Genomic DNA, 12636 nt, shown 5'->3' with positions numbered 1-12636 from the left:
ATAAAACATTGAAAATCTTGCAACTTTAAACAGATTTTTTTTCCTTACTAAAATATGGAGTGTAGAAATGAGCTCCAAGTTAAAGCAGAGAAACTGCACACATTGATCAAGGCAGCAACCAGGAGGGAGTGGACGGGAGCACGACATTTTGTAAAACCTTCTGTAGCATATTTGACAAACGAGCAAATATAGTCCACTTCAAAACCAAGAGTTGTGAAATGACTACATTGTTTAGGATTCTGGAAAATTCCGTTGCTATTTTGAAAAACAGAGGGTGAATGAAGAGTGGGAGTCTAACCTGTAAACCAGAGCTTTGCTCTTCGTTAAATGATTGATAAACGCACTTCCCCTCACTCTCATTCAATAATTTTTAAAAAATACATTGTATACCTGGTTTGGATGGCAGTGGTGTGGATGGAACGCTGGGCAGTCGGACATTTTCCATATGCCTGTTCAGTTCTTCTTGCTCCAGCTCCTCCAATTCAGCCAGCAACTCATCCTGAAAATGGAAAAAAAAAGCATTTTACAATTAAGCAGCATTTAAACAACACAACCTTATTTGCTCATCTTATTACCAGGTTCATTCCTATATTCGAATAAAATAAATGTATTCCATTCAACACTATTCCAGAGTAAGTGCATTTCTGAGATTTACATGTGTAACCATCTCATTCTCCGGCAGCTTGGTATGAGCGTGCTGGTGTGACAGTGCCTGCACCTACCTGCACCAATAGGATTACAGTGCCCACTGATTTGCAGCTATGGGATAACAATAAAAGGAGCCCCATTTTCAAACCTCCACGACCTCCAATGTGGCTCTGGTGCATCTGACCACATGCTATACCCCTAAGGATACCATTGTCAGAACATGGCTGTACAATTTGAATGTTTTCTCCCCACCCCATGGCGAATTGCGAGAGGTTGAAATGTCAAATGCCAGCCTCCCCTGGCACATAACACTGTATTCCCCTAGCTTCCAGGCAGCTGCAATGCCTCATGTCAGATTATACAAGCCAAAACATGTTCCTGTGCTACCGAGCAAGGTTTACAAAGCACAGCAATATTCAGCCGAGCTGCACCAAAGATGCTGTCAATTAGTGACACCATATTCACCAATTCTGGTCATATATTTGACCTCCCCAAAGACTTACCATAGGACAAGAAAGGCATTGTAAAATGACCTTCACGACTAGAGATGCTGGTCCCACTTTTCGTGAAACTGGGACTTACTGCATGATGATGGTTAACATAGCACTCTAAAAGAGGGTGCATATGCTCAGCCGTCACCCAGCATCACTGATGCCTTAATGACATTTCGTTTTGTTTAAGAGGACAAGAGTGGGAAAGGAAAAGGAAAACGAATATGAACTCGCCAGGGTATCCGTCCAATCTCAGTTTCGAATACCAAAACACCTCATCCAACGCATTTGAAAAAGACAAATCTGCTGCTTAGGCCCCCACAGTAGAACACGCGCCCATGGAGGAGACGTGTGAAAAGCATGGCAGCATAATCTCCGGGGCAGAATGTTCTAAAGGCAAATCGCATTCTGAAGGGAAACCATGCCAAGCCAGGCAGTCCCCTCAAAGGTCCAGAAGACACCAGATGCATATAGTGGTGGGGAGAGGTAAGGTTTGTGGCTGACAGAGCCAGTATTCCTCTACAATACGAGACGCATGACTGTTAGGGAAGCAAATATTCAGGTCACGAGCTGCCCATCAGATCAAACACCAGGAATAAGCTCAAACGTGAAAAAGCAGTGGCAGCAGCATAGTGGATTTAGTAGTAGTGATCTTTATTCCCTGGCGGGGTACATTCGCCAATATCTCTTGCACCATCAGTGTGCTACCATCTATGTGTTAGATGGACCCAGGCAAGCTACCCACAAGAATTTAGTATGCCCATTTCTATGTTGCTGGATAGTGCCATATGAAATGGTGTGCAAGTTGATGATAGGACCAATTTCAATTTCCTCATCTTCTGCTGTCCCCTCCTCTCCTGTCTGTGCTTGCTGACCCTCCTTCAGTCACCCCCCCACCCTCCTTCCTTCTCGTCCTTTCCTCTTTTCTGCCCTGATGGGGTCGCTAGACAAGTCCGATCTATGATAAGCCTCATCAAAACAGGTTTATCCCTGTTCCTCTAAAACCATCAAGGACAACATTGACACCCTCGCTCCAGCCCTTGCTGGTTTTTGCAACCACTCCTTTGCCTCAGGATCCTTTGCATCCCCCTGAAGCACTCCCTTGTGCATCCTCTTCTCAAAAAACCCACAGCTGATCCTTCTAGTCCAGCTAACTATCGCACAATTTCTATTACTCCCTTTCTCGGCAAACTCCTGGAAAAGTTGGCCATCTCAGTTTAACCTTCATTCAAATTCTGTTGGCTGTCTCCATGACCACCAGTCTGGCTTCAGAGCTGCCGGAAGCACGGAAACTACTCTCCTAAACATCTGTGATGATCTGCTCTCCAACCTTGACTCTAACATTCACTCTGTCCTCATCCTCCTCGATCTCTCTTCTGCCTTCGACACGGTCAACCATACCATCCTGCTCAACCGTCTCTGTGATAACCTGGGTATTCTGGCCTGGCTGACCTTTTTCCTCTCTGATCGACCCTCCCAGGTCCAATATGGGTCCTTCCTATCATCTATCTTCCTCTCTACCTGTGGTGTTCCCCAAGGGTCTAACCTCCCGCCCTGGCTTTTCAACCAATACCTGGCAACTCTCTGACACTGCATTGCCACTTTCTGCTAAAATTTCAAGTGCTACGCTAACGGCACCTCATTTTTCAGGCAGCCCTCGGCCACCTCCTCTCCCTCTCTCATCTCTGATTGCCTAACTGCCATTCAAGATTGGCGTGCCGCCAATGAGCTTTGTCTGCCAGCAGGACAGAGATCCTCCTCATCGGCACACCTTCACCATCCTTTCCCCTCACTCTGTGGCTGGCCTCCCTTGGTCCTCTTCCTACCCCCACCTGCAAGGCTAAGAACCTCGGGGTCATCTTTTACGCCACACTTTCCTTCTCTGCCCACATCTCTGTCTCTAACAAGTCAAACTTCCTACTGCAACTCCTCAGAGGTACTTGCCTTTCCTCTCCTTCCCCCAGGCTCATGGTCTCGCAAGATCTTGTTCCCTCTAGGTTGGAATATTGCATCAGCCTCTTTCTAAATCTACCTCCTTCTACTTTCCACCCTCTGCAACTAATTCAGGACTGTGAGATTCGTCCTTGGCCTCAAGCCCTGGGATCGTATCTCTCCAGCTCTGAAATCTCTCCATTGGCTCCCAGTGGATGCAAGGATTACATTCAAAACCCTTTGCATTGTTCACAAGGCTTTCTGGGGCCTGGGTCCAACATACCTTCAGCTATCATTCCGCAAATACCTCCCCTCTCGAGCTCTTCGGTCCTCTACCTTTAACTCCCTCAGGGTCAGTCGTTTTTCAAAGACCGAGCTGGGGGTAGATCTCGGTCTTCGGCTGGGGCCTCCCTAAGGAACAGCTTGCCTGCCACTCTAAAACTTGAGAACTATCTCCGGTTCCGGAAGCACCTCTTTTCTTCTGCCTTCGCTCCCCCTCTCCCCTGCTGATCTGTTCCCTCTTGGCACCATGCAACTGGCCACCCTCTGTCCTTTGGGCCCAGGTACCTGCTCACCCTGCCACCCTGCCGCACTGCCTCCGGGACACCCCTGCACTGGGCTCTGTATCTGTACCCATACAGCCACCCCCCTTTTTCTTCCGATACTTATTCGACCTACCCAATCTGCTGCCTTAAACCCAGCACTTGCCAATTGCTGGCTGCACTACCACTGTTGGTTGCCTTTATTTTTTTATCCGTTTGACCTTTGCTCCACACACTCCACTTTTTCCCCTCTCCCTCTCCCATGCACCTGCGCGTTCTCAATGTCACTGGGCCTCTTAAGATCGTTGTTTTGTTCTCCCCTGTTCCCCTCCCTTGCCTTGTCGCGCTCTGAAACACTTGTGTACGAGCGTGATAGAAATAAAATATCAATAGGAGTAAAGCTATGGCAACTTAGGCTGTCGCAGTATTTGGATAATCTTTAAAAGAAATTCAGGGGTTTTTGGTCTCTTACAAAATACGAATTGGAGGTTCAGGCAGTGAAAAACCCAGATGAATGCCTATTCCCAACCGTTTTTTCTGGCCTCTCCAAGGCGGAAAAAAGCAGGCTTTTTTTAAAAGTGACCTCAAACGGGAGTTTGTGGTGCACTGGGGGCGACCTGGGAAGCTATGTTAGGATGGCGAACAGAGTCACTGTTTCGCATTTTGAGGAGTGAAAAGATCTGGTGTATGATTGCAGGGTGGGTTTGGTTGCTGTGGGATGTGTGCTGGTGAATTGGGGCGAGATGTGAACTGGTTTCTGAAGGGAGTGTGGTATGTTGAGCTGTGGGACTAGAAGGGCTGGTCTTGTGGGATGGAGGAAGTGGGTCGCCAGACATGTGACAGAAGGGCTGTTGGATGTGATTTAAGAGACCGAGAGAGACACTAGGCAATGGAAAGAGGGCATGGAAAGAGGGCAGGGATGATGGGAAGGAGTGCGGGGGGGGGGGGGAGGTGAGGATAATGTGGGTACTGAGAAGCATGTGTGTGTCTTGGACTGATGCGAGAGGGAAGGGTGGGTGGATGGATGAGGATATACCTTTCACCATATCATTTTTAAGTGACAGCACAGGTTCGTCCAGCAGCAGAAGGAACTTCACACAGCTTTTGTTCAATTCGTACTAATTTTGCACAGTAGCACAAGAAACTTTGCGCCACGGTTTTTGATACGCAGGGGTGGCGGAATGGCAGATTCAGTGAAACGGATCGAAATCTTCAAGATGTCGCTTCTGCGGCAGGTGGAACGGAATTTAACAATTTCGCCCAGCCCCAACCACTGGTTCCACAGTCAAGATAAAATGAGCAACACTGCATTGGCATAATAGCTAAATGTGTTCACATGCCAGTGAAGCCACAGCGGTGGCGAACACCACGAGAACGTGGTTTAAAAAAAAAAAGAGCACATTGAAGCTGGTTGAATGAGGACTTTGATTCAGAGTGTTCTGCTCAGATCGGTAGGTTTTAGGCCAGGCCTTGGAGTTATTTGCAGTCGTCATTCTGCACGTTCCTATGAGATGGGTGGCAGTATTTCTCAGCTACGATATGGTTGCTAGTATTTCTCAGAGCGCGCATCTATTGTTCCTAAACAACATGTCCCAGTCCCCGCGATTATTCTTCTGCATTTCATGGTTGGGTCCATAAGAAAAAATGTGCTTCAAAACACATCTGTATTGGCACCAACGGCAAACTGAAAATAAACAACGGCATGTACAGACACTAAATAAGTCCTTTTGGGAACGCAGATTGAATGAGGCTATCTTTGTTGCCTGGCCTGCCCTTCCAGCAGGTGTACCATCACACACCAGCAAAGCAAATGTCTCTTTTTTCAGTTTTTAAACATGTAATCCCAACAGCAAATAAACCAGTTCTGTTTTACATTTGGTATACATGTGCACGCATAAACATGACTATGGCTTGTTTTGAACAGGACCTCAGCTGCAACTACAAACAAGGTTTATAACAAGTGGCTGAAAGGGCACTTGGTTAAGATGACTTAAGTGGGGCTTTGAATGCACTACTGGTGTAAAAGCTTTTAACTCTCAGAATTCTGGTTTGCATTAATACTTGCACGCCCTTCACAGAACAAAGTCTGATGCTACTGCATGATAAAGCTGGCTCAAAGAGATCCCAGCAGGATCTGATTTGGGCAGGTAGTTGGTGGAAATGGCCTCAGGGATCAGCATTGCCAGGGGCAGTCAATGGGTGGGTAAATAACCAAACGCCCACAAGCTGTGTATTCCTCCTCATGTGTCCTCCATCTTCACCTCCATTGACAATAGTGTTGGCTTATATGTAGTGCTTTCAGAACGAGCTAATGTCCAGAACTAAAAAAGCTGGATGTGTGACCATGACGGTAAAGCTGGAGGGGAGGATAGAAAATGCTTAAGACCGTTCAAGATGGTTCAATATAAGTTTTGTGGGCCTTCAAAAAGAAGGGCAAACCCTGAAACTGTTCCTAGAACGATGGTTGCAAAGCTCCATTAACTCCAGCGTTCGCTCCAACCGGTTCCTAGCAGAAAGAGCACAGAGATCCATGGATTCCCCTAGGGTGGCTGGCTGTGGTGATGGAGTGAAATGAACTCGAGGAGCTTCATGTCGCTATCAAAATGGAATCATAAACGCCATGGGGTTGGCACTGCAGGCAGAGAGAAAGAGGAATGGCTATTATATAGGGGAAAAGAAGAAGGTCAGGGTATCATCAGTGAAGGGGTGCCATTTAAAGCCAAAGGAAGATACAAGTGTGACCAGGGTCCTGTAAAGGGCGAAGATTAGCAGACCTAGTACTGATCAATCCGTGGGGAAACATACATTGGGAGGGGTGTGGAAGAGGCAGTCTTAAGAGTTCATTGGATAGAGAAAAAGAAGGGTGAGAAATGGGAGGCAATCCACTAGATAGCAGCATTTTTAAGCCAAGGTAGGAGAGTTAGGATGGAGGGGAAAAGAGAGCTAGGGGGAGAGAAGAAGGGGTGATCAGTGTTGGAAGCTGCAAAGAGTTGTAGTAGGAGGAGGAGGAGGAGAAGGATGGATGCGAGGGAGAAGGGTGGGCAGTGGTTAAGAAGGTATGGACGCGGGTAAAAGCAGTCTTGGTGCAAAGTTTATACAGGAAGCTAAATTGGAGAGGGTCACAAAAGTGAGTGCACATCGATATAGTGGACAATGCGAATAAAGAAAAGGTTTTGGAGTGGTTGTGTAGGAGTAGGGTGGGGTAGGGACAGATCTGTAGAATGAAGGATTTCTTTTGAGCAGTCCAAAAAGAGGTCGGTAGAGAAGCTGAATAGGGCAGAGAGCTGGGTAGAGATGATGGGGGCAATTTCTTTGCTAGTCTGAGGTGCAAAGGGATCAAATGGTGCAAAGAATGGGTTGCAAGAGTGAAAAGGCAGTTCGGATGGGGAAAGAGGCGGCAATGGGGGAAGGTGTAGAATGAGTGAACAGAGGGTGGGAAGAATGAGGGGGTGGGAGAGATAGAAGGGTGGACAAGATATTGGGAGAGGCAGGAGGATAGACTAGTTCTTAGGGGAATGGGGTGAATGGTGCGAGGGTCATAAATAGTTTTGCATGGGGGTGAGCGGAGAGGAAATTGGGGCAGTGTAGTAGGATTATTAATGGTATCTGTTGAGCACAGACCTAGCTTGGAGAAGCAACTGAACACTACAGAGGTATACAACAGAACAGATATACAGTGGGGGGGCAGGATACAGAGGAGGACTACAGCTGTACACGGTGGCGGGGAAAAGAGAGGCGGACGTAGTCTAGCAAGTCAGGGGATGATGTGATGGCCTAGGTGTTGAGAACGAGGGACTCCTTGAAAAGGTGGGCCTAGAGTTTTCAGAATTTTAGGTGTGGGGGGAGCGAGTCGGATGCTGATGGGGAAGAGGTTCCAAAGTCTTGGGGCATAAGGAGAGAAGACTTGTTTTCTAGTCCTTTCCCTTTTGCAGTGGCGGATTTCAAGCCTTCACGTGTCCTGGCATCTGGTTGCAAGGTCCGTCAGAGATGCCGAGTTTCTATGCAAAGTAGCTGGGCGACTGCTTTATAAATGATGCAGCAAGACTTGAAGGCGATTCCTGCGTGCAGCGGGAGCCGATGAGGACCGGGGTGATGTGGCTGAATCTGCGTAGACCCTTGATGAGGCATGCTGCCACTCCTCAGAGGGACAAAGGAGGATGACGGGAGGCCTTTGAGGAGGGCATTGTCCCCATCCAGGTGGGATAGGACCAGTGCTTGAACAGGTGGATCGAAAGTTGCCCGGAGGGAGGAAGGGCTGGACATTCCACACGAGGGAGAGCTGATACCAAGCTTTGTGATTTTTCTTAGCTATGTCTGTCTTGAAGGAGAGGTGTTTGCTGATGTAGAATCTGAGGGATTTGGCGCAGGAGGTGAGCTCGGGTGTGAAGCCCTCCGGGATCATGGTCGATAGCCAGGTCTGTATGTTTGGGTGTTCGGTGTTGGTGAGTTGGAGGGGTTGAGCTTCAAGTATGAACTGGACATCCAAGATTGGATCAGCGAGAGGCAGGTTTTGAGCTTGTGGATCTCCGTGATAGTAGTGTCATGATCTCTGCTTCCAAAAGATCAGGACTTGCCCGACTCCCTTGGAAGCAGACCCATAACCCCGGTTCCGAGTGCCAGCCAGTCCCAATTGGGACCTTTTGGACCCTGTCCTGGCGCCAGTGGCACCAGGCTCATAAAGATGTCCAGCCCCAGCGCTGGAAGCGCCGGGCTCATAATGCTTGGGTGGACTTACCTGCAGCAGACCATGCTGCTTACTTACCTGCCAGTTGAACCCCTGATCCTCTTCTGTTTCGGACTACTTTTCCTGTTGGGTGGGGCAGGAGCCACTCCCTAGGTTCAGAACACTGTAACTCTTCTGGAAAGCAGGAACTCTTTTCTTACCTAGGCGTGGCTGTGGAAGGAGACACCTAAGCACTACAGGAGGCTATTTAAACCACACCCGATGGATGAATCTTGCTTTGCGTTATTCTGCATTCTCTGCAGCAGAACGCTCATCTTGTCTTCTGCTTCTGATCCTGGGCCTAAGGGAACAAAGGCTTACCATCCTGGAATCCAGTCTTCAGCAGCACCTGTAAAGACAAAGAAAGAACAGGTTAGCACTACGGTCTTCAGTGGCAGCGCATCTCTTACCTGGTCCATCGGCTGTCACCAACGCCTCGCGCTGCATTCCGGCATCTGAAAGACAAAGGCTTACCTACTCTTCGCATGCTCCGGAGGTCTTCGCACTGCATTCCGGCATCTGAAAGACAAAAGCTTACCAGCTCTTCGCACGCTCCGGAGGCCTTCGGCGCTGCATCCCGCATCTGAAAGACAAAAGAAGGTACGTTTAAAGACATTGGGCAACTTTATTACTCACGTGCCATTACTCCTTCCCACGCCGAATCCAGTGGGTATTCCAGCACCCTTCAGCTTCTCTAAAGCTCCGAACTTGTACCTGCAAGATAAAAGGGACAGTTAGTGCGCATCGTGAAGCAGGCTACAAGTGCTTACTTACGTGCTTCCAGGCGCTTCTATTCCTCACGCGGGTTCGATCCTCAACTCTCATCAGCCCGCCATCCGCCATCGCCGGAACCCTGCAAAACAAGAGATATCATTACAAAAGACTTTTAAGACATTTGAAGTGCCCAGAACTTACCGTTCGTGCAGTTAACGACGGACAGCAATCCTCTGAGGTCAAGAGGCCTGCACCCTTATCCAGTGAAGAAACTGGTTACGGCACCCTGCCCCGAGGCAGATGGAGAGCTCGGCGTTCACTTACCTAAGGTGAGGGCGTTAACCTTTGGGGTTCTACAGGAGAAGAGAAAGGGAAGAGGAGAGAGGCACCCAATAACCCCAGTTCATTAATCCCATATTTTCTATCTGCAGACATCTTACTCTTCGAGTCAGACATACAGTGCACAGAGGTCCAGCCCAAAGAGCCAACCGTGTGTTACACATCACCTTTGAAGATACGGCATTCACCCAGTCAAGACCGGTGCCTCTGCGAGAATCAGGTGAGCGTTACAAGTAGTTGATCTTGAGGTATAGCTGTGTGTCGTTGGCGGATGTTGTGAATGGCTAGGATGGCTCCCCGCGGCTCCATGTATAGATTGAAGATCACTATGTAGATGATGGAACCCTGTGGGACTCCATGGGTGACTGGTAACATTGACGATATAGAGGAGTCCATCTGAACATAAAGCTGGTGGTTGGCAAGGTAGGACTTGAACCAGCGTAGGACAAGGTCGCTGATCCCTATGCGTTGATGTAGGGTGTCCTTGAGCACTTGGTAGTCTACTGTGTAAAAAGCAGCCGAGAGGTCAAGTAGAACCAGGAGGCAGGGGTGGCCGTCATCTTGGATGCTGAGGGCATCGTTGACCACCTGTATGGTTGCCATCTCCGTGCTGCATCTGGGTCCGAACCCGGATAGGTAAGTTTGGAGGAAATTGTTGGTGTCAATGTGTTGCTACAGTTGGGCAGGTACCACTTTCCCGATCATACCTACGAAGGAAAGATGGGTGATGCAGCAATAGTTACCTAGGTTGTTGGGATCCAGAGTGTGTTGCTTTAGTAGAGAGAGGATTTGGCCTGTCTTTAGGGTCGATGGAAAGGTGCCTTGAGTTTGGGAGCTGTTGATCTCCAAGAAGTAGAGAAGAGCTTCTGCGGGGAGGGTCTGGAGGATGGATGTGGGGGTTGGGGGGTGTCATCTGTATGCAATGTTGCTTTGAGGGCGGCCGAGGTTCCTACCAGGCCCTCTGTTGTACAGGGTGTGGAGATTTTGCGATTGGTGGTAAGGAGAGCGCCTTTCTAGGCTGAAAGGAGATTAAGGGGATCTACCTTTCTGCCAGAGGTCTAAGCAGCAATGGAAGGTTATTCTCATTGGTTGGATGGCTAACTGGGTTCATGGTTGCATTTCAATCAGCAGGCAGGAAAATGCAGCATCAATGGAATTAGCAAGTGGATGAGAAAGCAATTGCGGGGTGGGAGGGGGCTGACTTGGCCAGAGTCAGCCTTGAATTTATGTTTGGTGCTAGATGAGGGAGGGGCATGAGTGCAGTGCAAACAGATGGTGAAATGAATGGTTGGAGAGGGTGTGGAGAATACAGCAGAGGAATCCACTATGTCAGATATGAGATCCAAGGAGTCATATTGAGTTAAGTGTTGGAAGGTTGGGACTAGCGAATTGTTAGAGGCCTGGGAGAGGTTGGCAAAATTCGATTTTACTGTGAAAATGGCCAGGGCGCACACAGAGGGGGACAGGCCAGGAAGACTGCCGTCATGGTTATGCAGGAGGGAACACCCATGACACAATTTAAGGATGAGGCAGGGACACTGCACAATGCGCAGCAAGTAATCAATGGCACATTTTCAGAAATGTATTATACCTGTATGGACATGAAGAACTGGTACCCCAAGATGACATACAGGGCACACTCTGAGAAGTAGGGCTGCCTAGAATGGGAAAACCGCAATTTGAGATCCTGGAACAAGGCATATCAGCTGAAGAAATAAGCGAGGCTATTAGGTCATTGGTCACTAGCAAGACCCCTGGGAGTGATGGGCACCAGAGTTTTACAAAATGTATGAACTAGTCTTAACCCCAGTCCTGCTTGAAGTGTTTAAGGAAGCGTACAAAAAGGGTGAATTGCTGGAAAGCATGAGAGAAACACTGATAGTTCCGATACCCAAACCAGGGAAAGCAACCAATGAATGCGATTCATATTGCCCATTAGTGATATAAAATTATGACGTCAAAATACTGACAACATATTAGTCAAAAGAATGTCCAGGGTTATCGGGGACCTGGTACATGGGGACCAGAATGGCTTCATCCCGGGTCGTAACATGGCCATGAATCTGCACCGCCTACAACATGTACTGGCACAGACTGTAGCTACACAGGAAAAATATGCATTAATATCACTAGATGCAATAAAGGCGTTTGATTCAGTATAGTGGGAGTGGCTGTTCGCAGTATTTGTCGAATTTGGTTTCAGAGAACATTAGTTGCTACGGTCAAATCCAGGAGGGAAGTGTCAGTCTGGGACATACAAAGGGGCACCAGACAAGGGTGCCCACTGCCCCCATGCTGTATTGGCTGGGACTCAAGCCTCTAGCAATCTACTTGTGCAAGCAGTTTCTGGAGGCAAGCATCTGGGTGGGCATATACCAACATAAGGGTCAGGCAAAGTCAGGCAATTGACCAGAATCACACACCTGACAGCCCTTTACCTTCCCCACAGGGATAAAAAGTGGAGCCAGAGAGCACAGTACGAGCATGGCAGATGTTAGGCAGAAAACTGTGCTGTTCCCTTAGGGACCACTGCAAAATACTTAAGACTACAGGTGTTAGGCAGTAAACCCACTTGGTAGCAGTATGTACCACACAGATTCACTTGGTAGCTGTGGCGGAGCAGTCAGACTTCCCTCAAGAAGAGTTGGGCAGTATATAGAGTATACACAATAGGTACAGAGATACAGTAGCACAAACAAACACTGACCAGAGCTCTGGTGTAAAAGTATAGAATTATTTATTTAAAGACACACTTGTAAATTACACTAGCACAAAGAGAAAAGTAAATTCAGCACACAGTCACTTTTATATACATACAACCCTAATTTCTTATTAGACAAGTCTTAGTGAAAAACACCACTTTTTTCAGACAGAGGTGAGCGCTTAACATAAGATGGCACTCTAATAAGTTATTAAAAAGGGAGGGAAAAAGGCAGAGTTATGGAAGCACACAAATTTCAATACTTTCAAAAGAACCACAGTAAGGCAGGATAGGCAGAGTTCTACTGGAGAGCAAGGAAGTCAATTGCAAGGCCCACTCTTGGAGAGAGCAAACAGAAGGGGTCCAGGTTCACACAGTGGGGTTATGCCCAAAGAGTCTTGTAGATAGTTTGCACACAAAGAATGAAATTAAAGTCAGGAAAAGTTAGCTAGGTTGTCCCAGGCCAGCCCAGGTTAGAAAGTTGAGGCTTTACTGTCACCCTGAACGATCTGTCGCAAGGGAAGCCAAGCGGGACACAGTACCTTA

At 48.0% G+C, this 12636-nt stretch overlaps 1 protein-coding gene across 1 annotated transcript in view; it reads right to left on the bottom strand.

Annotated features, from left to right (window-relative positions):
- The window catches only part of CHMP4C (charged multivesicular body protein 4C), a 184932-nt gene that overhangs the window by 19140 nt on the left and 153156 nt on the right, over positions 1–12636 (bottom strand). The window contains exon 4 of the mRNA XM_069621277.1: positions 391–499. Coding sequence (XP_069477378.1) covers positions 391–499 — 109 coding nt within the window. The remainder of the gene's footprint in view (positions 1–390; positions 500–12636) is intronic.

This window comes from Ambystoma mexicanum, chromosome 5q (genome assembly GCF_040938575.1).
Source record: "Ambystoma mexicanum isolate Mex_15411 chromosome 5q, UKY_AmexF1_1, whole genome shotgun sequence".
NCBI classification, from domain to species: Eukaryota; Metazoa; Chordata; class Amphibia; order Caudata; family Ambystomatidae; genus Ambystoma; species Ambystoma mexicanum.
This window is presented reverse-complemented; position numbering and strand designations above follow the sequence as displayed.